At 44.0% G+C, this 26372-nt stretch overlaps 1 protein-coding gene across 1 annotated transcript; it reads left to right on the top strand.

The window, feature by feature from the left end:
- The first annotated feature begins 276 nt into the window (after window positions 1-276).
- Window positions 277-18660, top strand: PTGES (prostaglandin E synthase). Its single transcript, XM_036752129.1, has 3 exons — window positions 277-454; window positions 3680-3762; window positions 18059-18660. Exons 1-3 carry the CDS (start codon window positions 278-280, stop codon window positions 18306-18308), a joined length of 510 nt encoding a protein of 169 aa, XP_036608024.1. The 5' UTR covers window position 277; the 3' UTR covers window positions 18309-18660.
- The last annotated feature ends 7712 nt before the right edge of the window (window positions 18661-26372 follow it).

Genomic DNA, 26372 nt, shown 5'->3' with positions numbered 1-26372 from the left:
AGAGGTTTCAGTGTTTCAAAGGAGCTCTCAGCGTTTTCTAAAATACCTGGAGGCAGAGAGGACACGTCCTGCTAAATGAGCAGGGCTGAGGGGCTTTGGGCAGGAGAGGCTAAGAAAATGAGCATCTGTCACCTTAAGGTTCTGTGCCTCTGTGTGGGTGTCTTTGTGTTGATTATAGACTAAAGGTTTTTTTTTTCCCTTCATAACCATTTTCCCCCCCTTTCCTTTCTCCGCCTTCTTCCCTTTCTCTCGGTCTCTGCCCTGCTCACTCAATCACATGCATACAAGGAATCCTCTGCTTGGCCAGGCATTCAAAGGGGACCGAGCCCCGGCTCCCACTAACAGGATGATGGACAATGAAGTCTTCCAGAGCTTCCTTCTCTACAGCACCATGCTAGTCATAAAGATGTACTTGTTGGCAGTTATCACCGGGCAAGTGAGGCTTCGAAAGAAGGTAAGTTTTCAGTCCCTCTGAATCCTCCTCCCTTCCCTCTTCTGGTTCTGTTCTGTTATCTCTGCAAGTGAGGCTTCGAAAGAAAGTAAGTTTTCGGTCCCTCTGAATCCTCTTCCCTTCCCTCTTCTGGTTCTGTTCTGTTATCTCTGCAAATAGTTGGAGTTGGCAAATAAAACCCAGTATGTTTACACTCTGGGGGAGACTTAGAAGTGAGTTAGATGCTAAATATTTTCTTACTGTTTGCTTGAGTTTCTCTTTCCCTCGATTCTCTGCCCCCACCCCCAATCTGTTTCAATAGAGCCTGCTTATTTCATCTTTTACATGTAAAGAACATTTTTCTCATTTGACATGTCATGTTCTCCAGAAGGGTATGTGTATGTTAATCTCTTTTTGGTATCCGGAAAGAAAATCAGATTTCTTTTAAACCCACAGTTCCGGAATAGAACAATCTGAAAATCAGATTTCTTTTAAACCCACAGTTCCGGAATAGAACAATCTGACAGCCTTGGAGCCTTGTATCTTTCATAGGGAAACTGTATTTTGGGGGTGGAGTAGATTTGGCTAAACCAAGGACATGGGGATCATTAAGTGGAAATTCCCCAAGCCCCAGGCTGATTATTCTCCAGGGCCATCAGAATCTTCTGAGCCAGAGTTTTAGCTGGAAATAATCAGGAAGATTCAGGTTCTGGCACAGTTTATGTGGAAGAATTTTCACCCGACATGTTTTAGTCCCTTAACAATCAGGGGAAAAATACAGAGAGAATGAAAGCAAAGAAATAAGTAAAAACTGTTCAAGATGGGAATACATTTTTAACTGGATGGTGATCAGACAAATAAGTGTATGAGCCAACAAGTTGGGCCTGTTTTATGTTATATAAAATTGGAAGAGAATGCCTGCTTCAGAGGACTATAGCCACGAGTATTCACCTGGAGTTTTCACTCAGTTTCAATTTTTCCATATGATCTCCCTGTTGATATATTTCTAATTAATCATCCTTCCTATTTCTGTCTTCTGCCCTTCTGAGCATTGGGTTTAGAGTCAAAAAATCTGGGTTTGAATCCCAGTGAATTCTGCCACTTATGTACTGTGTGACCTCAGACAGATCACTTGACTTCTCTGTTTCTTCATCTGTAATACGGGAATGATAATACTTGTACCATGTACCTCATTATTTGAGATAACCAACTTATGCTTTTTAAATTAATTCAGCAAATATTTGTTAAGCATGTAAAGCACCTTATAAATGTCATTTATTGTGGTTCTTTCCCACATCATAGGATGGTGGTTGCGTTTCAGAAATAAGTAAAATTTCAGTGTAGAGCCTAAATCTTGTTCAGAAGCTAGGAGGAGAAAGGAAGAGAAGCAATCCATTGAGCGTCACTGGAAGCTTCAAGGAAGCATAACTTCCTAAGACGCAGAAATGTGTGGGATCATAGATTTATTGGTGGAAGAGACTCTAGAGCTCATCTAATCCAAAGCCCTCATTTTCAGTATGAGGAAACTGAGACCCAGAGAAGTTAGTCATTTGCCTGAAGTCACATGGGTGGTACTTCTAGGAATCTGGAATGCATGTAAGCCATTGCCCTGTCACCAACTACAATTCTGAAGATATGGGAACAAGTAAGAGGAGTGCCCATGCTCCCAGAAGGGCTTGTTATGTTACTAAATGTTGTTGCCCCATTCAAGAATAATTATTCCCATTTGAAGGTATTGTTGGGGAGAGGAATTCCTCAGATTATACTGACCTTGCTTCTTTGTGCTTTGTTTTGTAATTTCTTTAATTCTTTGCATTTCAAACCCTTGTTCACAATTAACTAGGTACGTTAAGGCATCACAGGCAGTCAGTATTTTTTGAATAAATGAATGAAGGGCTAGGATAATTTCATGCCTCAAGAAACATGTTGCAGCTCTGCTGCTAAAAATGGGATCCCAGAGATTGGGCCTCACTTGGTTTGAGGTTAACAGATAAGAATCCTTTGTGCTGATCTCAGTTCTGATGAACTCAGAAGATAACTTGGGACAAATACCATAAATTCCCAGCTCTTTCCCTCCCTGTCTGTACAATGGGAAGGGTGAACTGTTTTGCAAAATCAGCTAGATGTGAGAACCGATAATGATCCACTGGGGATCCTGGCCTCGGATCCTGGAGCTGGAATGCCCTTCAGAAGCCATTTACTACAATGCCTTGACCAGATTCACGCAGGCAATAAGTGGCAGAGCTGGGATTTGAACCCAGGTCGTCTAACTCTAAATTCGCTCTTTCCCCATGTACCACATGATCTCCTAGAGCTGAAAACTATCAATTTTCTAAATGTACTTATCCTCATTCCCATGGCAAGGAAGACATTGTTGCTCAGCAACTAGTATCGATCAATCGACAAGAATTTGTTAAGCTACTTATCTGGAAAGTTGATGGATAGAGTGCTGGACTTGGGTTCAGAAAGACTTGAGTTCAGATCCTGCCTTAACTACTTACTAGCTGGGCAAGTCATTCCATCTGTCTCAGCCTTAGGGCCTCCATCTGTGCAATGGGAATGATTGTTTTGAATACCTAAGTAGGTAACTTGTGTAAAGGGCATTGCCAGCCCTTACAGCACTATATAAAAAGCTAGCTATTATTGCTCAGTGCCTACTGTGTGCCAGGCATCGTGCTAGAAGGTAGGCGTACAAAATATAAAGAACAAAACCTACTTGTAAGGCCCTTACATTCAATGGAAAAGCAGAAACACATGGACAGGGGCAGGATAAAGGAGTCTGGCTGGCCGGCCTGGGCATTCTTCTTAAATGAAGGTTGGGGAGGGGCCTCAGGGACTGAGGTGTGAATTCAAGAGCTGAAGTGATGGGAGTGGGAGGGAGGAAAAGAACCAGCATTTATCGAGGCTCTCTAGTACTATGGGCAGGCGCTGTACAATGATCTCACTTAATCCTCACAAACGTTTCTGCCTAGAAGGTGCTGTTATTATCCCGTTTTAGATGAATGACTCACCCAGGGTCATGTAGTTAGTAACTGTCTAAGGCTAGATTTGAACTCAGGTATTCCTGACAGCGGGCTCAGCGCCCTATCCGCTTCCCCCCTAGCATGCCTTTTCTGGGGCATGGTAGAGGAGTCTAAATTGTAGCCTGATGATAAATGAAGAGATGACTGGCCTGAGTAACCTCCTTAAATGGAGGTTACTGTCCTGAAACATCCCAAACAGTAGTAATTCTCCATGAATATCTTTTAGGCTTTTGCAAATCCAGAAGATGCTTTGAAGCATGGAGGCCTCCAGTATTGCCGGACGGACCCAGATGTGGAGCGATGCCGCAGGCAAGTATCTGCCTTCTGTCCCTGTGTGTTCCTAGTTCAGCCTCTCACTTCTTCCCATCCTGTGTGCTGGGGCGCTTAATGCTACTTTGGAGAGATGGCTGGTGAGCTGTGAAGGAGAGATGGGTGTTATCTTAGACATTCTCCTTCCCTCCTGCCAGTTTCTGAGCTAGGGTGAAAGGGGTGGAGTTTGTGGAAACAGTGGTAGAGAAGGGATAAGTGTGGGTGGGTGGATGGTATACCTAGGATGGCTTAAGATGGGACAAAACCCTTCTAAACAAACGAATGGGCATGTCACCTCAGACTAGAAAACACGACTAGTTGGCATTAGTTATAAAGCTCTCTTTACTTAACGTTATTTCCTCATTTGACCATTTCATTCACCATAAGCCTATCCCCCATGCCTGGAAAGTATTCCCTCTCGTTCCTCTTTCTCCTCTTCCTTTACTTCCTCCTTGACCTTTTCTTCCTTCTCCTCCCCCTCCTCTCTGAAGGTTAAGTGACTTGTCCATAGCCATTTGGTGGAACCAAAACTTGAACCCTGGTCTTTGACTTCAAGTCCCTCACAATATGCTTTTGAAATGCTGAAGCCCAAATAATGTGGAATTACCAGAGTCCTTGGCAGCTTCTCTCCAGCTTAGCAAATTATTGCAGAGTATGGAACAAATGGAGACATTCGTTTTTCAGAGATTTTAAGAATTTATAGCCCAAGGAGAAAACCTCATTAACCTGCAGAGACTAGAGTAGTTAAATATTAGGCCAGGGCTAATGGAGCTGTTATTCAGTAGCTTAGCTTTTCAGCCATGAAAGCATTTGTGTTTTTAGAGCAGTAAAGATGCCCCATAGGTGAGCCCAAACTCTGAAAAACTTGGGCTGCATTTGGGGAAGGCTGGGAGATGGGGGTCAGAGTACTCTCTACCACTGCATTTAAATACTGCCTTTTTAGGTGGCCTGAAAATAGAAGCCTGGGAAATGGGGCAGAATACTAAGACCTTATCTGTATGTATACATAATTGGAAGCTATTCATGTGGCTTAGCAAAAGGAGAAAAACCACCTCAGAAGGAGGTAAAAAAAAAAGGAGAAAACCCACCACAAATTATCAGGCTGTTACCCTTCTTTTGAATGAATGTGTAGACAAGCCCAAGGCGTGGACTAAGAGGGACAGATGCTTGCATTCCTTTTGGGCAAAGATTTGGAAACAGGAGGAAAGTGTGGACAAGGGGATAAAGGGGGCAATGTTAAATGTAGTTGAAAAGAACATTAGATTTAGAGTCAGAGGGTATGGATTAGAGTCCTGGCTCTGGCAAAGGGGGATCTGGGTTCAAATTCTTGATCTGTCCTGTGTAATTACCCTCAGGCACTCAGCCTCCCTGGGCCTCAGTTTTCTCATTCATAAAATGAGAGGAATTGGACAAGTTGACATCTTAGGTACCTTCCAGCTCTAGGAGCCTGTGATCATAGCTTTCTAACCTGAGACAAATTGCTTTTTGCCTGGACCTTAGTTTCCTCATTTTCAGAATTGGGAGAATGCACTACCTGCCTTTTGTTTTGTTTTTGCTCTCCATATCTTAATGTAGGGAAAGTGTCTTGTAAAACTTAGAGGGCTTTGGAATAGGCATTGTTAGTAAGTTTTCTGTTAGTCAGAATGGATGAAGTCTTAGGAAGACCAATCTAGCTGGCTTGAAAGAAGCTCATCACCAACTTGACCACAAGTTAGTGAAATTTTCAGCTATAGAAACTCGAAAAACCCCAAAACAAAAAAAATCTGTCTGCTGTTGTGATCTGCATTGGCGGAGAGAGCACCCACTCTGATGAAATCACAGGTCCTAAGCATGATTGCCACCATGTTGGAGGATGCCCAGGGCAAAGTCCATTTCTATTTGAGTTTGATGTCGCTGCTGTAGTTGTCATGTTTGCAGATGACAAGGAGTTGCTTGTATCAAGCCCCAGAACATTACAGAACCTTTTAAATGAAAGCCATAATCATGCCTAAGAGGCTCAGCCTAACACTCCATGTAGGAAGACCCCAGTGGATAAGGAATGCTTATCATCCAGGCTACAACGTGTAGTTTGACTGATGAACCATAGATCTGTCCAGTTAGTACTTATATCTTGGAAGGATGCTGTGCAGGGCTATGAGTTGGGCCCAGGAGCAAATAGTAGACTAGATAGATAGGCTGTGGAAAATTGTGCTGTATGTCTGATGCTCCCAAGCTTCTCACTGAAACAAAGGCCAATTTTTAGAACCAGGACTATTCTGATGATGCTGCACGACCATGAGTCACAGAGTAACCTCATTTCTGAAGAGTGAAAATTGTAAGTTATTCTAAAGAGTGGTGGGCTCTAACACATGTCTGAGGAGCAGTTGTGGGGGAGAAGCAGCATCAAGAATGGGACCAACATAGAGATGGGACCAGAAAGGAGGCGGGAGGGTCCTAGAGCCTAAGACAGATCCAGAGCTGGGAGAGGCCCGGGAGGCCAGCTAGTCCAATACAGATGAGGAAATTGAGACGAGAGATGATCAGTGGACAGCCCACAGGTTCCATTATGTCCTTTTATCAAACGAGTAGGCACGTGTAAAGCAAACCTTAAAGTGCTGTATGCGTGCTGGCTACTGTTATTATTCATGTAATGTCAAGTTTTGGGAAAGGCTCCCCTCACAGCGGATGGACTGCCTACAAGAGTCTTTATGGTAGGAAATGGACGAGAAGGCATGGATGAGTTAGAGCCTGTACTGCTGGATGAAACATCTACCCCCTTCCCCCATTACCAATCCATCGAAGTGCCTTCAAAGTAATATATTGTCACAGTCTGTTTCATCAGACATTGAAGGCACTGGAGGTAGGAGCTGAGTTAGCTAACTTGAAATTTATTAGTTTGTGGGATATTTTAAAAATAGGACTTCCTACTTGTATTTCTCATTGTTTGAGGTATCAGCGGAGCCCAGCTTCCCTTTTCTCTACACCAGTAGTTCTCAAACCTTTTGACCTCAGAATCCCTTTACACTCTTAAATTATTGAGGGCCCAATGAACTTTTGTTTATGTGAGTTATATCTAGGGATATAATGGAGCTAACTACATCTGGATGAGCCAGTTGTTAAATTTTTAGTGAGTATTTACTTCTTGAAAATCAGCAAAAGCTACAAATCAGGGCTTGATTTATTGTTTTATTGATTGTCTAGACTTAAGAAAACGATGGAGAAAATGTTAATAATGCAGATTAAACATAAAAGTGTGTCTCAGTGTATACTTTTTTCCCCTTGGAATGCTGGTGGTTAAACATTTATCAGCACATTCTTGTTTATAACTATCGATATTCGTTTGGCTGTTCAGGTGCTTTTCAGTCATGTCCGACTCTTTATGACCTCGTCTGGGGTTTTCTTGGCAAAGACACTGAAGTGGTTTGCCTTTTCCTTCTCCAGCGAGTTTCACAGATGAAGAAATTGAGGCCAGCAGGGTTAAGTGACTTGCCCAGTGTCATGTAGCTAGTATCTGAGGCCAAATTTGAATTCAGGAAGACGCCTCTTCTGGACTCCGGGCCTGGCACTCCATCAACTATGCCATGTGGCTGACCCATTGATGTTTACTGTATTAGAAAATAAAACACCTGAGTATTAGGATGAAAATACTTTTGACATTGTGGATCCCCTGAAAGGGTCCTGAGCATCCCCCTTGTATTTCTGGGCCACATTTTGAGAACCCCTGCTCTAACCGAATGAGGTTTTACTGTGTTTTTCACAAGCTGCAAAACTGAGCTGAGATGGGGTTACCTTAAAGTGAAAGTCATGAAAATTGTAGAGGCAGTGGGAGGAAAATGGTCTGCCTCCTGGATTGTCTGAACGTGACTCCTAGCAGCTGCTCTCCCAGTAGGGATGGGGCCTGGGGGGAAGGCGCCACTTCTAAAAGACAGCTATCAGATTTCCAAACGGCTGTAATGACATAGTAAAATTCAGGCTGATGTCGAAATGGCTCAGCAAGAGGCAGGATATTGCAGTATGGTGAAGCTACTGCGGGTGGGGAGCAAGTCTGGTCTGGAGTGAATTTGTTTTGAATCACTTTTGCCTTGAAGTGGTCATTATTATGAATGAAACACGTCAGCCCATACCTCTGTTGGCTGAATGGGTTTTTCATTTTTTTCTTCTCCGATTCTGCCCTTTGCTCCCTCACCTTCACCCTGGAAAATGTCCTTAGTGGCTTTATTTGGAACCGTTTTTATAGGATCCTAGTTATAGAGTGAAGAGGGACCTTTAGAGGTCATCTAGTCCAGCACCTATTAAACTGTAGGTCGTGACCCCACACGGGGGTCATGACCTACAGTTTAAGAAGTGCTGAAGGGGTCATGAGTGGAAAAAGTTTAAGGAGCCCTATCTAGTCCAACTCCCTCTTGAAAAGAGGTTTATTAATGCTTTTTTTTGTTTTTACACATATACTTCCTACGCCCTCCTCCACTTTTAACTGAACCTTTTCTTATAACAGAAAAACAGTAATTGCAGTAATAGGTAATGTAACTAAAAATGTCTGCAACATGCTGCTCTTGTAGCCCCGCCAACTCCCTGCTGAGGGGAGGGAGGTATGGTTCATTATCTGTTCTCCAAGCCAACCCTCTTATTTTGCCAGTGATTAAATTAAAGCCCAGAAAGGTTAAGGACTTTTCTAAGGTCACACAGACAGAGTTTCTGTTTAGAACTCTCATTCCTGGGGACAACATCTTCCAATGGTCAGTATTATGTGAGAATGCAGGGAAAGCCGAGAGCCCTCCAGGGAGAGAGACTTGGGTTGATTTACCTCTTTCTCGCCTCTTACTTATAGTTGGGCAACCTTGGGAAAGTCATCTAATATTTCTGGGCCTTAGGTTGGCTGGGATGACTACTGAGGGCCCTTCCAGCTTTAGATATGTGATCCTCTGAATTCTGAATGAGTGAGCATGAAATAAGCCACTTGAATCCCAGAATAGTAGGATCTAGGGGGACCTTCCTTGAAGCTTGAGTTTCAGGAAAGCAAAAGGAATACCCAAATCTACATAGCAAGTAGCATATAGATTCTTGGGTGATCTGCCTCAGTTTCCCCACGAGTGAAATGAGGGAACTGGACTAGAAGGCTCCTTCCTTAAGGGCATGGGTCGGCAAACTATGGCTTGCTACCTCTTATATGGCTTGCAAGCTAAGAATGGTTTTTATATTGGCCACATTTGGCTAGTGGGCTATAGTTTGCTGACCCTTACCAGCTCTAGTGGGATACAATCTATACCCTGACCTTTACTGCAAAAGGATATACATCAGAAAAGGCAGCAAGATATAGTAGTGAAGAGCCCTGGGCTTGGAGTCAGGAAGACTGGCTCAAATTCTGTCCAAGATGTTTGCCGGTTAGGCGACCCCAAGGAAGCTACTTAACCACTGTGGACTCTCAGTTTCATCATTTGTAAAATTGGGATAAGAATAGTACCTGCCTCATTTTAAGGCGAAAACAGATGTAAAATACTATATAGAGTAAATTAAGAGTTAACAGTCGGTGGCTAACTGAGCTCCAGTAAATGACTTAAGGAAGGGAGAGATGTGTGAAGACAAAGTCCCTGATCTTCTGAAGTTGATTTTTGAGCAAGGTGGTTGTGTCTTTCTCCAAACTGGTCGGCAGTGTATCCACTCTATCTAGAGGCAGGCTAAATCATAATTTTTTCTTGTAATCTTTTGGTTCTCCTCCCACCCCCCATCCCCAGCTCTGTTATTTTTAATAATGAAATCTCAGTCAACTTCAGAACCTTCTCACCACTCACTCTTCTATCCTAGAACCTTTGACCCTCTCCACAAAGAGTGCCATTGAGCTCAGAATACCCATTTTAGGACTGACTCTAGAACCCTGTGCCTCTTTCCACTCAATCCAAATACTCTCTGGATATCCACATAACTGTTGGTTTGATTCTTGACATGCCCTTTCATTTTTTTTTTGTTTGCAAATAGAGTTTTTCCCCTAAATCAAATCATTTAAAATACAGTAGAGAAGTTGGTTAAAAGAACCCTGTCATGGATCCTTTCTTAAAGTGAAAAATCTTTTGGTAAAGGTGATAATGATTTCTTCTCTGTCTCCTCTATCAGTCCCTACTTTACTCAGTCAGACTCGTATGAAATAAAGCACAGCTGCACTGTTCTGACTGCATTAAGATAGATTTCTTTTTTTAATTAAACTTTTTTAGTTTACAACACTCCGTTCCACAAGTTTTTGAGTTCCAAATTTTCTACCCCACTCCTTCTCCTTCCCCCTCCCCCTCCAAGATGGCATGTAATTTGATATAGGTTCTACATATACCTTCACATTAAACTTCTTTTCCAAAAATCAAATGGTAAAGAATTATAACCAATGAAATTAACCATGAGAAAAATGTAACAAAACCAAAAAAAAAAGAGCAAATAGCTTCAATCTGCATTCAGATTCCATAATTCTTTCTCTGGATGGGGGATAGCCTTTTCCATCATGAGTCTTTTGGAGCTGTCATGGAACCTTGCATTGTTGAGAAGAGCCAGGTCTATTAAGATAGATTTCTTTAGAGGTAGTGAAGCAGCTGAGAGTCCTGAGTTCATCAAGTCTCAGAGCTTGAAGGGATCTCAGAGACCATCCTGGACTGTACCTTAACAGAAACTGTGCTCCTTCTTGAAATGTGCAGACCAGTGCGTTTAATTCAGAACCTAATTCTCAGGTAGGAAAGTCTTGGTAAGGCTCTTTCTTCGATGAGGGAGAGATGTTTGCTTGATGCTTTTTTTGTATGGAATCCCAGAGAGTCGGGCAAGTTGTATAGAGCAGAGAACATGGGTCAGTGAAGTCTGGGAGGTTTTCTAGTCTGGAAAAACCTGTACAAATCTCTCCCTCAAGTTTTTCAGGTGAAGGCTGGATAACTCCTTGATGGGGATGTTATAGAGAGGATTGCTTTTAGTTTACACTTTGAACTAAATGGCCTCTTGAGGGTCCATCCTAACTCTGAGATGCTGTCATTTTCTCAGGGAAACTTGGGATGGCTGTGCTTTTCCACTAACTGATCTGCCCACTTGACATTCTATCAGAAATAGAATCCTGCACCATGGGATTGAGGCTGGATACCTCTGCTGGTCAATTTAGCAAGCTAGGTGATTTGGGGAAAGAACACTGGCCTTCTAGTCAGAAAGTTTGAATCCAGCCTCTGACATGTAGTAGCTGTGTGATACTGGGAAAATCATTAACCTCTTCCAGCCTCAGGGTCTGCCATCTGTAAAATGGGGACAGTAATAATAGAGGCTGCCTTACGGGGTTGCTGTGAAGCTCAAATGAGATAATATATGTAAAGTGCTTTGCAGGCCTTGATTTTTTAATGTTTTGAGACTGGGTCTCCTCCCTTTTTTGTCCGGGCTGGAGGTACAGCAGCTGTTTGTGGGTCCAATGGCAGGACTCATCAGCATGGAAGCTTTGACCTGTTCTGTTTCCATTCTGATCCAGTTTGCCCCTCTGTAGGCAGCCTGGACCCCCGCTCCTGAGGCTCACCACAGTGGTGCCGTACTAAGAGAGGACACCCAATCAGCATTCAGAATGACTGAACTCAACCAGTCCATTACCCTCTACCTTCCCCTTCCCAGGAGCAGGAATTATAGGAGCACACCGCCATGCCTGCCTTAGAAAGCCTTTAAAGCACGATAGAAACGTTACCTCTTATTTAACATCTACTGTAGCCAAGGCTTGGGCTTGCAGAGCTTACAGAGATAGATATGACATGCTCTGCTCTCGATAAACTTGTCGTTGGGTGATGGAGGAAAGACAAGTATAGAAGTAACTATGCTGTAAGAGTGAAGTGAAGGGGATTGAGGGGTCCAGGCAAATTGCTATGGAAATTTTAAAGAGGAAAAGATTGTTTTTATCTGGGGGGCTCAGGGAAGGCTTCATAGAAGAGAGCACTGGAGTTGGCCCCAGAGGGAAGTCCATTGTAGGCAAGGGGCAAAATGGCATGAGCAAAAGCATGGAGATGGAAGAAGGCTGGACAAGACTGAGGCAGAAAAGAGTGCATTTTGACGGAAAGCGTAATCCATGTTAGCAGTATCATGGGGTAAAGCTGCCCAGGTAGAATGGAACCACATTGTGAAAGGCTTTGAATGCAGCTAGCTGGTGCAGTGGACAGAGTGCAGGACCTGGAGTCAGGAAGACTTGAATTCAAATTCTCCTGCAGCCACTTATTAACTGTGTGATCCTGGGCAAGTCACTTAACCTCTGTCTGTTTTAGTTTCCTTAACTGTAACATGGAGGTGATAAGAGCACATACCTCCCAGAATAGTTGTGAGGATAAAATGAGGTGATACTTGTAAAATGTTTTTCAAAAAGAACCATATAGGGGCAGCTGGGTGGCGCAGTGAGTAGAGCACTGGCCCTGGAGTCAGCAGGACATGAGTTCAAATGCGGCCTCAGACACGTGACACATTTACTAGTTGTGTGACCTTGGGCAAGTCACTTAACCCCAATTGCCCTGCCTTCCCCCCTGCAAAAAAAAAGAACCATATAAATTATTATTATGGATCAATGTCAGGAGTTTCTTTTTTGTTTGCCAAGGAGCCACTGAAGGTGCCCAATTTAATAAGTAGTATGATCATAGATATATTAGAAGAGTATTACTCAGGGTCAGTTGTGTGGAAAATGGGTGAGGAGAGGAGAGACTGGAGGCAGGAAGACTTGTCAGGAGCCTGCTAGAATCAGCCACCAAACATGTATTAAGCATTTATTGTATACAAGATACCGTGCCAAGGTCTGAGGGTACAAAGAAAGGGTCTGCCCTCAAAGAGCTCACATCGATGGGGAAGACAACATGCAGACAACTCACATATATACTGTACATGAGGAATAATTTTAGGGGAAAACATGGGGATGGGTGAGATTGGGGAAGGCCTCTGGCAGAAGTGGGTTTTGAGCTGTCTCGAAAGAAGGCAGGAGGTAGAAGTGAGGGAGGAGAATATTCCTGGCATGAGATGGCTGATGAAAAAGCTAGAGTTGAGTGTCATGTGCAAGAAATACCGAGGAGGCCAGCGTCACTAAATCATAGAGGGCGAGGAGGGAAGTAAAGTGTAAGAGACTGGAAAGGTAGAAAGAGGCCAGCTTGTGAAGAGCTTTAAAAGCCAAACAGAATTTTATATTTGATCACGTAGGAGCCATTGACATTGATTGTGTGGGTGATGAGGTCACCTTGGCAACAAAATGGAGGGAAAGACTGGCGTGGCAAGGAGCCCAGCAAGAAGGCTATTGCAGCAATCCAGGCATGAGGGGATGAGGGTACATGTCACGGTAGTGCCTGTGTGAGTGAAGATGTTGGGAAAGTAGAAATGGCAAGACTTGGCAACTGACTGCTTCTGTGGGTTGAGTACAAATGAGAAGCTGAGCATGACGCTGAAGTTGTGAGTCTAGATGACTGGGAGGTGCCTTAGACAGTAATAAGAAAGTTTAGAAGAGGAAAGGGTTTGGAGGGAAAGATAAAGAGCTCTGTTTGGGACATGCTGAGTTTGAGATAACATCTAGTTAGAGACGTCCAAGAGGCAGTTGGTAGTGTGGAGTGGAGTTTAAGAAAAAGATTGTCTGGCTTGGTGAAATAGATCTGGGAATTGTGTGCATAGAGGTGACAGTTGAACCCATGAGAGCTGATGAGCTCACCAGACAATAGTATAGAGGTTGAGGAGAAGAAAGCCCAGGACAGAGCCTTTGGGAATACCCACAATTCATGGGCGTGACCTGGATGAAGATCCAGCAAAGGAGACTGGAGGAGCAGTCAGATAGGAAGAGAACCAGGAGAGAGCACTGTCACAAAAACCTAGAGAGTAGAGAGTATCCAGAAGAAAAGAGGGATAGTGTCAAAGAGAGGTCCAGAAGGATGAGGATTGAGAAGAGGCAGTTAGACTTGGTAAGTAAGAGACAGGGACAGCTTTGGCAAAAGCAGTTTCATTTGAATGATGAGCTGGGAGTTCGATTGCAGAGTTGAAGAGAAAGACAGGAGAGGGAGTGGAGGCGCTGATTGTAGATGGCTTTCTCAAGTTGCTTAGGCATGAAGGGGAAGAGAAATACAGAGGGGTGGTTGGATCAAGTGAGAATTTTTTGAAGATGGGGAGAACCATGGGTGTGTTTATAGGCAGCATGGAAGCAGCAGCCTAGGTAGAGGGAGAGATTGTTAGAGTGTGAGATGATAGAGAGGGCCATCTGCTGGAGAAAATGGGGTGAAATGGGAGCGAGTGCATGTGGGGGAAACATCTGAATGCCATGAGATGAGGAGGAAGTGGGGCTAGCTCCTCTTGGGAATGGCCTCAGTTTTTTCTTGAGGTATGAGGCTTGAGGAGGGATAAAAGGGTTTGGATGAACTGCTGTGGTGAGTGGATAGTGAATTAATCACATGTAGCACTTTCACAGAAGTGAAGTACTGTATTCTCATTTGGGGGTGGGTATAGAAAGAAGAAAAAGGTTTCATTGGACCTCATACCTACTCCCCAGTTTTCAGGTTTGTTTTTGAGAATGTCATTGGAGATTTTAGCTGTTTACTCAAGACAGGAAGTAGTGGATGGATTTCCACAGCGACCCTTTGTGTATGCCCAGCAAAGCTCACGCTTAGACAAACCCTGAGAAGGAGCAGCTGGATCACAGTACACAGATGTCTCCTGTCAGCCACCAGCCCAGCGTCAGCAGCAGCAGGAGCCAGACATGGGAGGCAAGCTCTCTTGCTAGCCTGAGGACTGTTGTCTGTGCTAATATTGGTCCCTGGATTTTAGAGCTGGAGTAGCCTAGGAAGCCGAAAGACAGGTGAGGCCTAGAGATTGGAGGTGCCTTGCTCAGGAGGTCACTCAGGTACTCGAGTGGTAGAATTCAAGCCCAGGGCCGCTTTCCCACTAAAGCAAACAGGCGATTGATGCTGGCACCATGCCTAGTTGCTAGAGATCTCTGAACACTTGCCTCTACTGATTTTATTTCCCTGTGACCTATTCAGGAGGCAATAAAGTTGGCATCTTGCCGAGGCATTTTTATTGTTGTTAATTATAATAGCAGTAGAAGGTTCACAAAGTGCTTTCCTCACAACTGTGCGAAGGCAGGTAGTGTAGTCATCATTTTTCCCATTTTGTGGGTAAGAAAATGGGGTGAAAGAGGGAAAGGGCCTCTTGCCAGGTTATACTACTAGTAAGTGCTGGTATTGTAGGACTATAACTTTAGAGCAGGAAGGGACTTTAAAGGCCTTCTTATCCAACCTTACCTCGTTTTACAGAAGAGGAAGCGGGCCCAGGAGATTAAGTGACTTGCCCAAGGATGATCACACACATAATAAATGTCAGGTGGGATTTGAACCCAGGGCCTCCAGTACTTTATATTGAAGTTGGGCACTTTTGGCACTGTGATGTCCAGGGCAGATTTTTATAAATGGGAATCCTAGAATCAGGATCCACCTGAGTATGACCTACCTAATCAGATGTTGGGCAGTTGGCCCCCCTCTTCTTCCTCTAGATCTCTACCTCCACCAGCCTGAAGTCTAGCAGTAGAGAGATTCCTTGATGTTAAACATCAGCTCCTTCCAGTTTTCTCTTTTTAAAATGCAAATATTTTTGGCGAGGGTGACATAAAGGTCAGGATTCCTTAGTGTGTTTGGGATCCTGATTCTGTTAACAGTGGATAGGTAACACGTTTAAGAAGGAGCAGTGAGTAACTATGAAGGGTCTTCCTAAAGGTTTCACAGTTTTTTCTAAGGGCCACTTCTGGGGGTAGCAGGTAGAAGAAACTTGCCTTAAGGGCATCAAGCACCAAGTCTTGAATAGGGGCACTGATTAGAAATCATGTTTGAGGAAGTTGGGGATAATGTTTTCCCCTTCTAAGCAGGTTGGAGGAGGGTCATGGGAAGAGCTGCAGCTAAATCGAAAAGTTCTGAGAATAAAATAGTGCCAGCCTGATTGACTGGCCCTTTGGTCAGCAGTCACAGAGCATCTCTATGAGCCAACTAGCTGCTTTACAAGACATAGAATTACATGCCAGTCCCTTTGGGCATGAATTCTAGGAACAAAGATTGGAAAGGGTTGGTCCCCTTTGTACAAGGATAGAAAGTTCACCGGGTTGGTGTTGCAGAAATGAGTTCACCAAGCCTTCTCCGTCTCTCCCATTTCCCTGTTTGGGTAACAGTCTTTCAGGTTGGACCAGTATGAATCGACTCTTGCCAAAGAATGGAAATTCTGATTTTGAAAATGGAGAAGTCACAGGGTTTTGTTGAAAGAATCAGAGTTACTGGGGCCCTGGAGCATTCCATTTGAATGAGATAGAGTGGGTCTTGCCCTTGATGGTGATGGTGGTGAGCTCAGGGGGGGAATGGGAGCAGGAAGGGAGCTACTCTGAGAAGCCATCTCTTCCATCAACTAGCTTTGTAAACTTAGGCAAGCCCCCTTCCCCTTTGCAGGCCTCAGCTTCCTGGTCTGTTAAAAAAAAATGAGGGTCTCTGTAGTCCCTTTCAGTTCAAAATATTAAATTCTGTGGAAGCAGATTCTGGAGCCTGTGGATGTGTGCGTGTGATGTGAGTGGGGTGGGATCAAGGGTTACAGAATTGGCGGGGGGTCGGGGGGCGAGGGGTAAGGAACTTGGACTGTTCTTAGAGTTTGCCTCACACTTGCTTTAATGGGCACTTTTTGTGGATCTGTGATTTCCTCGTAAATACTCCCCTCATAGATAGAGATCTCAGTCCAGGCACTTATCTGTGAAACTTATCTGTATTTTCCCCCATAAATCCTTCCCTTACTCCTAGACACTTCCTCTTAGTACCTTAGGGGCTCAAATATACCAAACCAGCTGGCTGCCCATCTGCCGTGTCTCCTTCTTGCTCTATGATATGACCACTCCAATTTCTTTCCTGATCATATGTTTCTTGGTTGTGTACACATATAAATTAGTCAGACTTCCAACCTGTGGGTGTAAGCCACTCATTTAAATCACTAATTTATGGCAATCTGGAATTTGTTTACCACCGAACTCAAGGAAGTCAAAGATTTGCCAATGCCTCATGGAAAATGTTAACCAGTTCCAATTAGATTGAAGCAGATTGGCTCTCCCCCCACATCATCAGTTTATGTATAGGTACGGATGATTTTCCTCCCTTCTTGATCTTTATAATAAAAGCCATTTCACTGAAAAGTAGAGTCAGGGAGCCTACAGGGAGGTTATTAGGTGATTATTGTTTCACAGATGTGATAAGAGGCAGCGCACGGTCAAATCAGAGAGCCTGCCTCTGGTCACATGCTGCTCTGTGGTTGTGGGCACATGCCCCAGGGTGCTCTGTAGCGCCATACACTGCAGAACAGTTACTGATCTGCACTGCCACAAGACTCTCTTATTTCCTGACTCTTGTTTAGTTTTCTGGAAGTCCAGGAAAACCGGTTATCTCATCTCTTCAGCGTTGGACAAGTTACTTCCCTTTTTAGTGCTCTAGGCAGCGAAGACTTTAGATTGCAGTGACAGTACCAACCTGCTAATTAATTTGTGCTAATTAATTTAGTATCCGTGTCCTTTTTTTCTTCTCTGTGGAATAAGCCTGTCCAGGTTTATCTCTACCCCCATATACATGTGTATGTAAACACCCCTTATAGGTAAAGATGTGAGCATGTCCGTATTATCAGTTGTGAGAACCACAGTGTTATTTACTGATAGCTAGCTAGCATTTATAAACATCCCTCCTCAGGCCTCATACCTCAAGAAAAAACTGAGGCCGTTCCCAGAGGAGCGAGACATTTTGCAAATGTTATCTCATTTTTTCCTCACAACAACCCTGGGAAGCAGGTACTATTATTATCGTCCGCATTTTACAGAGAAGGAAACAGGCTGGATGAGGCTCAGTGACTTGCCCAGGCTCACCCAGCTAATAAGTGACTGAGGCTGAATTTGAACTCAGGTCTTCCTGACTCCAAGTTCGGTTGCTCCGTTCACTGTGCCACCTAGCTGCCTATTGAATCAAAATTCCTTGTTGGAGATATAGATCATTCCCCCCAGCTTTCTGCCCCTCAGAGTGGAGAAAGGATCATTGAATTTTCAGATAAGTCCCTGATAGTTTTCTATCCCATCATTCAACTTTCTACATCTTATTCCCCTAACTAGATTGTACGTCCCTGGAGGGGAGGGCCCATATGTTTACTTTTTGTGACCTTTGCAAATAAGAGTTGTTTAGGAACACACTGAGCAACTTAGAGTAGAGAAAGAGGTATTTTGAGTGGATACGTTTGGGCTGTGTGTGGAGGCATCCCCATTCCAGCAATTGAACTATGATCTGCAAGTGACCATACTCTTCTCTTTCTATTCCAGAGCCCATTGGAATGACCTGGAGAACATCTTACCATTTCTGTTCTTGGGATCCATCTATTCCTTCCTGGACCCAAACCCCTTCGTAGCCTGGCTTCACTTTTTCATCTTCTTTGTGGGGAGGATAACTCATACCATTGCCTACCTGCTGAAACTGAGAGCTCCCATCCGCTCAGTGGCCTATACCATTGCTCAGTTGCCTTGTGTTTCCATGGCTCTACAGATTCTTTGGGAGGTCATAGACATCTGGTAACCAGCAGTCAGCTATGGTGCCATCTCTCCAACGAGGGAAGGCGACGAATGCAGATTTTCCAGGGTTCCGTCTCATCCCCATATCCATCTCCCTCCTCTCATTTTGTTTCCCTACATGACTGAACCAAGTGCCTGGTTGGCCAGACACTTGTAGAGTATGCATGCGTGTGCATGCTTGTATGTCTTTATATCATCCCATGTATGTACTGATATGCAGATGTTCTTTAATTCCATGGAGTCTAGTAAAGTTGCTGATTACAACTACAGCATATGGAAGAGACTGATCAGATCCAAAATCCTCCCAAGTTTGCTACAAAAGCACAATTTTAAAATTACTTGTCCAGTATGCACCTCTTTCCTGCTCTTGTTCTCTTTTGCGCTCTCTCTCTCTTGCTCTCCCTTTCTCTCTTGCTCTCCCTCCCTCTCCCGCTCTCCCTCCCTCTCCCTCTCCCTCCCCCTCCCTCTCTTCTTCTCTTCCTCTCTTCCTCCCTTCCTCCCTTCCTCCCTCCCTCCCTCCCACTCTCTACCTCTAAAGGGTTTGAGTCCATTTGAGTTTTAAGACCCTGGAAAAGGAAATGTCTCTTTTTGTTAAATATTGTCCTAGCTGTAGTTTAATGAGATTGGGGCCGTGGAAACAGCCAACTTTGGTGCCCTCCCAGCACAGGTTTACAGTGTTTGGCAGGCTCTGTATCTTCTTTTGCACTGACTTTTTTCCCTAGGAGATCACTTCAGAGGAGGAAAGGGGTTGTCCTCTCTAGCAGTAATACAACGGAGCCACTAGTTAGGTGTAGGTTTAGAGATGAGTAATGGAATCTAACCTCTCTGGGGGGGGGAAGGGGGACAGAGCTATAACCAGCAGATATAAATTGGGGAAAAGTTGTAAAATAAGGTAAATAAAAGCTGACTCCTTGGTCTGGCATTGTTTCTGTGGTTTAGAGACCTAAGACTGGGGACCCAAATGTCAGAACACCTTCTGGAAGTTCATTCCCAAGAAGCATACTTTTTTTCTTGGTCTGTGAAGTGTTTATTATTGTTGTTATCAAATTGCATTGTTTGAGAAGTTGGCCCATTGTCTCTAAGCCTCTTTGACTTTTATTTATCCGTGATGTCTACTTTCCCCAAAACCAGTGCTCTCTGGTGATCTTATTTGGGCATGCCCTTGACAGTGATGTTTAAAAGAGGGATTCCCAGTGAAGGCCCAGCCCTGCATCCACCCCCACTCCCCTGAATATAGACCTTATTTTCTGCTTGTAGGGTATGTTACATAGGGGATTCTTTTGGATATAGATTGGACTAGATGGCTACTGAAGGCCCTTCCACCTCTGAAATCCTGTGCTCTGGGGTCATCCTGACCAGGGCTTGATAGGAACATTTAGGGATCTGAAATAGCCAGAGACTGAGGACTTCAGCTAGTGGCTGGCGATTCAAGGGGAAAAGGAAGTGTCAGGGGCAGGGAGGAAGGAACAAGTGTTTGTTAAGTGCCTACTTTCTGCCAGGAACTAAGCTAAGTGCTTTACAAATACTATCTCATTTGAAGGGATATATATCTCCAGAAACTGACCCAGAACCAGGAGGCTTCTGGCCAGCGAAGCCTCTGTTGATCAGCCTTCATCTTGACACCATCAATCCCTTTTCTCCTGCTTCCAGTTTGAGTTGCAAATCATACGATATAGAAATTGGAAAAAGTGACCAAGAATCCTCTCTGAGTTGTCCCTGGCCAGTGATCGTTCAACCTTTTTGAAGACCCCCACTCCCTCTAGAGACAATTTATATAAAGTCTCTGTGACCTCTTTCCTCATTGCTCCGGATTCTGTCTTTGGGGGCCAAGTAAACCAAATCCAATTCGTCTTACACGGAATAGCCTGTCAAATATTTGGGGGCAACGATTGTTTACCTCCTACCTCAGTATTCTCCAAGTTAGTTATTTCCATTTTTTTTAACCAATGCACATTAAACCTGTTTTCCAGGCCTGTAGTGTCCTGGTCACTTTCTTTTGGATCTGTTCCAGCTTACTATGTCTTTCAGATGTGTATGGTGAGTTGAATGGTGTACTAAAATTTTGTTCCAGTTGGCACATCACTAGGAACAGGTTTTTCTCATTGCTGCCTAGATCCCAGATTATACTTCTGTATAGAGTTGAGCTGGCTCACTTCCCCCTACTATGGAGCCTGTTCTTTGAATGGGATTAGAGGTTGCAGTGGGAAGACCAATTACCAACCTTCACCTTTCCTTCAGGAGTTAAAGGGAAGGTTTGATTCAGAAGCCTGAGAGAAGAAACTAGGTGTGTGGGAATGAGGGGGCTGCTGGGCAGCCAGCACAGGTAGGATGCCATTACTCTTGGTGAAGGGGGACCCATAGAGGGGATCTTTCTGGAATGGAGCTGCTGAATGAGGACAAGCCTCCTGCTCTGAAAACTGACTGACTCACCTTTGGAGCCAGTTCTGGCCAGCAAAGAGGCTGAGGCCTCTTGTTATGACTGCCCTAAGGCCCAGGCATAAATCAAGGGGAGGAGTAGAGAGGTGGCTTTGTTGCTGGCTCTTCAGTGTGGTCTCAGAAGACAGGCTCATAGGATCATATGTTTAGAGCTGGGATGAAGTCGCTAAAGATCACTGAGTCCAACACCATTTGCAGTGAGGAAATAGACCTAGAAAGGTGGTGACATGGTCACACAGGTTAGTAATAGGATTCAAACTTGTGTCTCCAGACTTCAAATCCAGTGCTCCTGAACCTTGCTGGGTTTGGGTAAATCAGGGATATGGGGACTGCAACCCTGAAATTCCCACTGGTTGTTAATGTAAAGGGGGTTAATATGATCTCTGAGGTGAAGCCTCACGTCCCTTCCTTGCTCAGTGTCAGAACAATCTCTGAACAATAGGCCCTTGGTTTGGGTCCCAGAGGGAGGGGCCATTAAGTTGAATTGGGAAATGTGCTATGAGAACTGGGACTGTTCATTTAGGAGCAGGGCTGGGTGAACAGTGACCTCAAGATGGCAGTGTTGGCTAGTCACAGAGATGCCTGGACACACTAGGGAGCAGACTAGACTGCAGGGAATCCATCAGCCAGAGCCGGGGAGGCCCTTAGGAATCTGGGGGCAGTTCTCCTTTGCCATTGCTGGGGCGAAAGGATTTAGAGCTGGAAGAGGACCTAAGGTCCCCGCCCCCATTTACTAATGCCACCTTGGCCAAGAAGCATGTGGGTATATTACAATTTAGAGCCAAGAGAGGATAACTGTTTTCCAATAGAGATACAAGCGACAGGGCTTTACCAGAAATTAGTGAACTCTGATGGGAAGTGAACATGTTGAAACTAGTTACCATGGCCAGGATTCTGCTGCCCTGGGAAGTCTTTATGGCAAGTACAAGTGTTGGGTTGATCCCTCCCAGAATGGGGAGGGCCTGTAAGTTGTACCTTCTTTGTCCCCTCATGCTGAAGGTTAGGAGTTGACAGTTTCTCAGCCTGACAGTAACGAACAATCAGTGCTGAACCTTGGCACAAAGTGTGAAGTTGGGGGTGTTGATAAGTTTGTTTCTTAGTAATTCCTGTTGCCCTCCTTCTGGCTATCCCATATCTCTTCCCAGTTACTTTTAACTAGTAGCTAAGTTACTGTTAACTGACAGCACTTGCTATCAATCAATCCTATATTTATTAAGCACTCTCGATGTGTACTCTGTGCCTGGCACTGTACTAGATGCCAGGGATCCAAATACAAGGGTGAGACAGTCCTTGGCCTCATGGACCTTACATTCTAGGAGGGCTGTGTGGTACAACCCATATTAAGGAACAATGGACAGCCAAAGAGGGCCTTGGGAATGGAGCTACATGGCACTTGTTTCTCATGCCCTTTGTAGAAGCAGTGATAGATAACATTTGATTATTATCCAGGGGAAGAGGTCAAAAGTGGGTTGGGAAAACCAAGGAATGAGTGACAAGCATTTATGAAATGTATACTATGTGCCAGACCTCTTATATTCATTTAGTACCATTTCTGAATTCTACGTTTTTTCATTGATCTATTTTTCTATTTTTTAAATCTAGTAATTGACCATTTCCATATTTATCATTTAATAGTTTAACCTGAAATATTGTAGGATGAGTCCCTTTCATAAAATTTTCATTGTTTCTCTTGATATTCTTGCTCATCCTTTAAAGCGCCATATGAATTAGAGTTTTATAAATGCTGGTCAGTAGCTCTTTGACATTGTATGCAATCTAAATTAACTTGGAAAGTATTGATTTTTTTTTAACACATTGGCTCAATCTAACCATTTGCCCTTCCTTAATTTCTGTCAAAGTAATACTGAAGTGTTTTGTTTTGTTTTGTTTTATAAATCTCTTGATTGTCTTGGTAAGTTTTTCCTTCTTTTCTAACTTCAAAAAGCTTGTCTCTCATAGTAAAAATTAAAGTCATAATTAGACAATGTCTCCAACTTTCCCCTTTCCTGGAATCACTCTCTTAGGATTACCTAGGAACACTTCTCAGGGTGGGGAGGTGAGACTGTAAGATCCTTCAGAGTACCCCAGTTATCCATATCTGAGAACAGACTTATTTTGTAAGTCAGAGCCATGTTCAAATAGTAAAGAACAAAACTGAGTATCGGTTGCTCATATTACTGTATCTTGGCCTATTTGAGCTAATATTGAATCACCGGTCCAGACCTCTCTTGGAGTTCCAGACCCACATTTCCAGTTGTCTTCAGAATATAGCTGTGTGAACATTCCACCAGCGCATCCCAACCTGGTGGTCTTCTTTCTCGTTAAGCATATCCTTCCTTCTGATTGCACTATTTTTATCTTTGGCACCATCATTTACAGAGTCTCTCATGTTTGCGACCTTTGGGTTAGAGTTGACTCTTTCCTTTCCTTCACCTTTCATATCCAGTCATTATTAAGTTCCACGAATTCCACCCTACAACCCATCCTCCATACCATTGCCAGAATAACCTTTCATGAGAAAATAATGACATTTATTTTGTGCCTTAAAAATGATAGAGCACTTTCGCCTTGTTATAGCCTTTACATCAGTCTCTTTGCCACTGGGTTCTCCCCTCTCTAATTCATCCTTCAGACAGTTGCCAAAATTGTCTTTCTTCTGCTAAAAACTTTTGGTGGCTCCCTAATGTTACTAGGGAAAAATGCAAACTCCTTAGCCTGACATTTAAGGCCCTTTTCAATTGGGCTCCAACCCAATCTATTCATGTTACTCCCCTCACAACCACTTCACACCAGTCAAATCGTACTACTTGCTAGTCTCCAACATGTCAGCTCTCCATCTTCACATCTTGGCATAGATGACTTGAATACCTAGAATACACTCCCTCCTCACCTCAGCCTTTCATAGTTCTTATCTTATTTCAAGACTTACTTCAGAGACACCTCCTCCCAGATGTCTCCCATGATTTGCTGTCTCAAAGTTCCTAAAGCTCTTTCTTATTTCTCCAATGTGCCCTTATGTAGTAGACAATGTTCCAGAAATCAGAGCAGCTACAAAAAGGTTTGCTTGTCCTCCCTCCTTGGCTAGACTGACCAGAAGTATACCTGAGGGTACACGTGTATAAAAAGTTCTGAGCTCGAAATTGCTGGAGGGAGATAGCCGGCTATTAGGAAGACGGAGAAGGAGCTTCCATGTTGGAAGCCCATGTGGTAGGGTGAGAGTAGTATCAGGCCATTGGAGACAGCAGCTGCCTGGCAAGTATCAAAGCCAAGCTGGGTTGGTGACCATGTGGGAGGCATGCAATGAACATTGCTGCACTGGAGTTGACTTGACACACCCAGCTGGAGATGGACAGCTGTGCAGAGAGACGGACACACTGGGGGAGAATACCAGACTCCAGAAAAGCAAGGCAGCCAACAGAAAACCATTAGATCCATGATGATCTTAACTTGGGGTCCAAGGACCTACAAGGTCTGGTCTATGGATAGATTTCAGGGGGTGGGGGGGGGGGGGAAATGATATCTTTATTTTTGCCACCCTTTGGCTTCCTTTATAATTCTATGTATTTTATGCATTCAAAAATGTTATTTGGAGAAAAGGGCCATAGGTTTCACCAGAATGCCTATAATCCTGTCCCCGTCCCAATAAGGACCAGTGAGGTCCTCTCTCTTCTTAGAATTTAGAATTCTATTTAACATGGCCTACAAGCTTCCCCCCACCCTTTTCATTTCATAAAGCCAGGAGAGCTATGAAGAAGATAAAACTGTGAAGTTGGTTAAGCCTGCTCTCCACCTTCCCTCCTCTCCCCACTCCAAACTTGGAAGGGTCGTAGAGAATCATGGAGTCAGAACTGGAAGGAGGCTTAGAAGCCATCTTGTCCAACTCATTTTATACATGAAGAAACAAAGCCAAGAGTGGTTGAGTGCTCTGCCCACGGTCATGCAGATAGCAAGTCTCTGAGGAAGGATTTGAAACCCAGGTTTCTTGACTCCAAGTCCAGAATTCAATTGACTATGCTATATAGTACCTCCTCATGAGGCTCTATCCTTAATATCAGGAAGGAAACCAAGCATTGGATAAGTTAATTTATGCCTGGGTGTGAATGATGGGAGTGTGTGGCCCAGCCCCTTGTGTAACCCAAAGGGAGGAAGCACTAATGGTGGCATTCCAGACACTACTGTCACAGCTGGGGTGGGACATGGGGCACTGTTTTTGGATGGGGGCCGGGATGCTCTCTAATCACAGCACATTTCCACTCTAATCCTTTTTGCTTTTCTCTTCTATCTTGGTCAGATAACTCAGTGAAGGAGTTAGCTGTCTGTGGTTAGCCAACCTGAGGTTATGTGCATGATGAATCTGTCTTCCTTTTCTCTGGAGAATAAACCAGAATAGCGCTGGGTTTAAGCAACGACTTCAGGGTATGTGTGCCTTTAAAATGGTTTTTTTTAGCCTCTCTTGAGTGTTAAGTAACAGACGTGAGGTGGGCTTGAGCTTGACATCATAACCCTCTGTGATGTTTTTTGTGCCACCTCCCCCTTCCCTTGACTCCCATCAACCTACTGCCTATGATAGAAAAGTGATGAGAATTCCAGGAGATGTGTCTCTGTCATGGGATCATAGGGTTTGACCATAGGATCACTGGATTTCAGAATTAGAAAAAGGTTTCAGAGACTGTTTAATCCAGCGGTTCTCAAACTTTTTGGTCTCAGGACCCCTTTATACACTTAAAAATTAGGTGTCTCCAAAGAGCTTTTGTATATATGGGTTATAGCTATTGCTATTTGCCATATTAAAAATTAAAATATCAAATAATTTTGATCTCATGGACTCCTTTACGGAGTCCATGGACCTTACTTTGAGAACCACTGGTTTAATCCAATATCCTCATTTTATAGATGAGGAAGCTTGAAAGAGATGACGGGAGTGGAGGTGTCTCGTCCAGGGTTACACAGATAGTGTCAGGATTCAAATCCAGATGCTCTGACTCTGAATCCTCCCATTATCCTTCTCCCTCTTGGCCTCATGTGAATTTGAGGCTAAGAAGCATATCCCCCAAAGCTGTGAACCTTGGCCAGGAGATCTCCTTATGTCTCCTCTGTGACTAGGATGGCTGGAGACCAGAGTTTGCCTCTCCCCAGCCACTTCTCCCTCCACCCTCTTTTTTCTCTTCCACTCCTCTGCCCCCTTGGGCTCTCCTTCTGGGGTAGTGGCCAACTTTTACAGTGGCCTGGCTTGGCTTCCAGGTACCAGGAAGGGTGACAGTCTTGAGGCATCTTGGAACTTCTCTTTTTCAGGATTCTCACATCTTAATAGACAGAATCTGGCCCCCAGCCTGTATACCTCTGTATACAGTCAAATATGTACTTTTCGTATTGCTTTGCCAACAGCTGTGCCTTTTTTAAAAAATGGTTTGGGGTTTTTCTTTGTTTTGTTTTGTTTTTTACAAAAATTCCTTTGTAAAAAAAAATTGAAAGGGACATTTGAAAACCTCCATCAATCGTGCTTATGAGTAACTGAAACAGACAAAGGGAAGGGAGACAGGGTGAGGGGAACGAACTACAGAGGAAAAATTTCGAATTCACTGCAACGCTCCGTGTGGGCAATTTGTATCTTGTCTCGGTGAAGCCTTTATCT

This window comes from Trichosurus vulpecula, chromosome 3 (assembly GCF_011100635.1).
Source record: "Trichosurus vulpecula isolate mTriVul1 chromosome 3, mTriVul1.pri, whole genome shotgun sequence".
NCBI classification, from domain to species: domain Eukaryota; kingdom Metazoa; phylum Chordata; class Mammalia; order Diprotodontia; family Phalangeridae; genus Trichosurus; species Trichosurus vulpecula.
This window is presented reverse-complemented; position numbering and strand designations above follow the sequence as displayed.

Bases quoted from the DNA above. Each gene is read 5' to 3' on its own strand.
- PTGES (XM_036752129.1), top strand. From the start codon at position 278: ATGCATACAAGGAATCCTCTGCTTGGCCAGGCATTCAAAGGGGACCGA. The intron at 455-3,679 runs GTAAGTTTTCAG...AATATCTTTTAG, and splicing joins AAGTGAGGCTTCGAAAGAAG to GCTTTTGCAAATCCAGAAGA. The intron at 3,763-18,058 runs GCAAGTATCTGC...TTTCTATTCCAG, and splicing joins GATGTGGAGCGATGCCGCAG to AGCCCATTGGAATGACCTGG.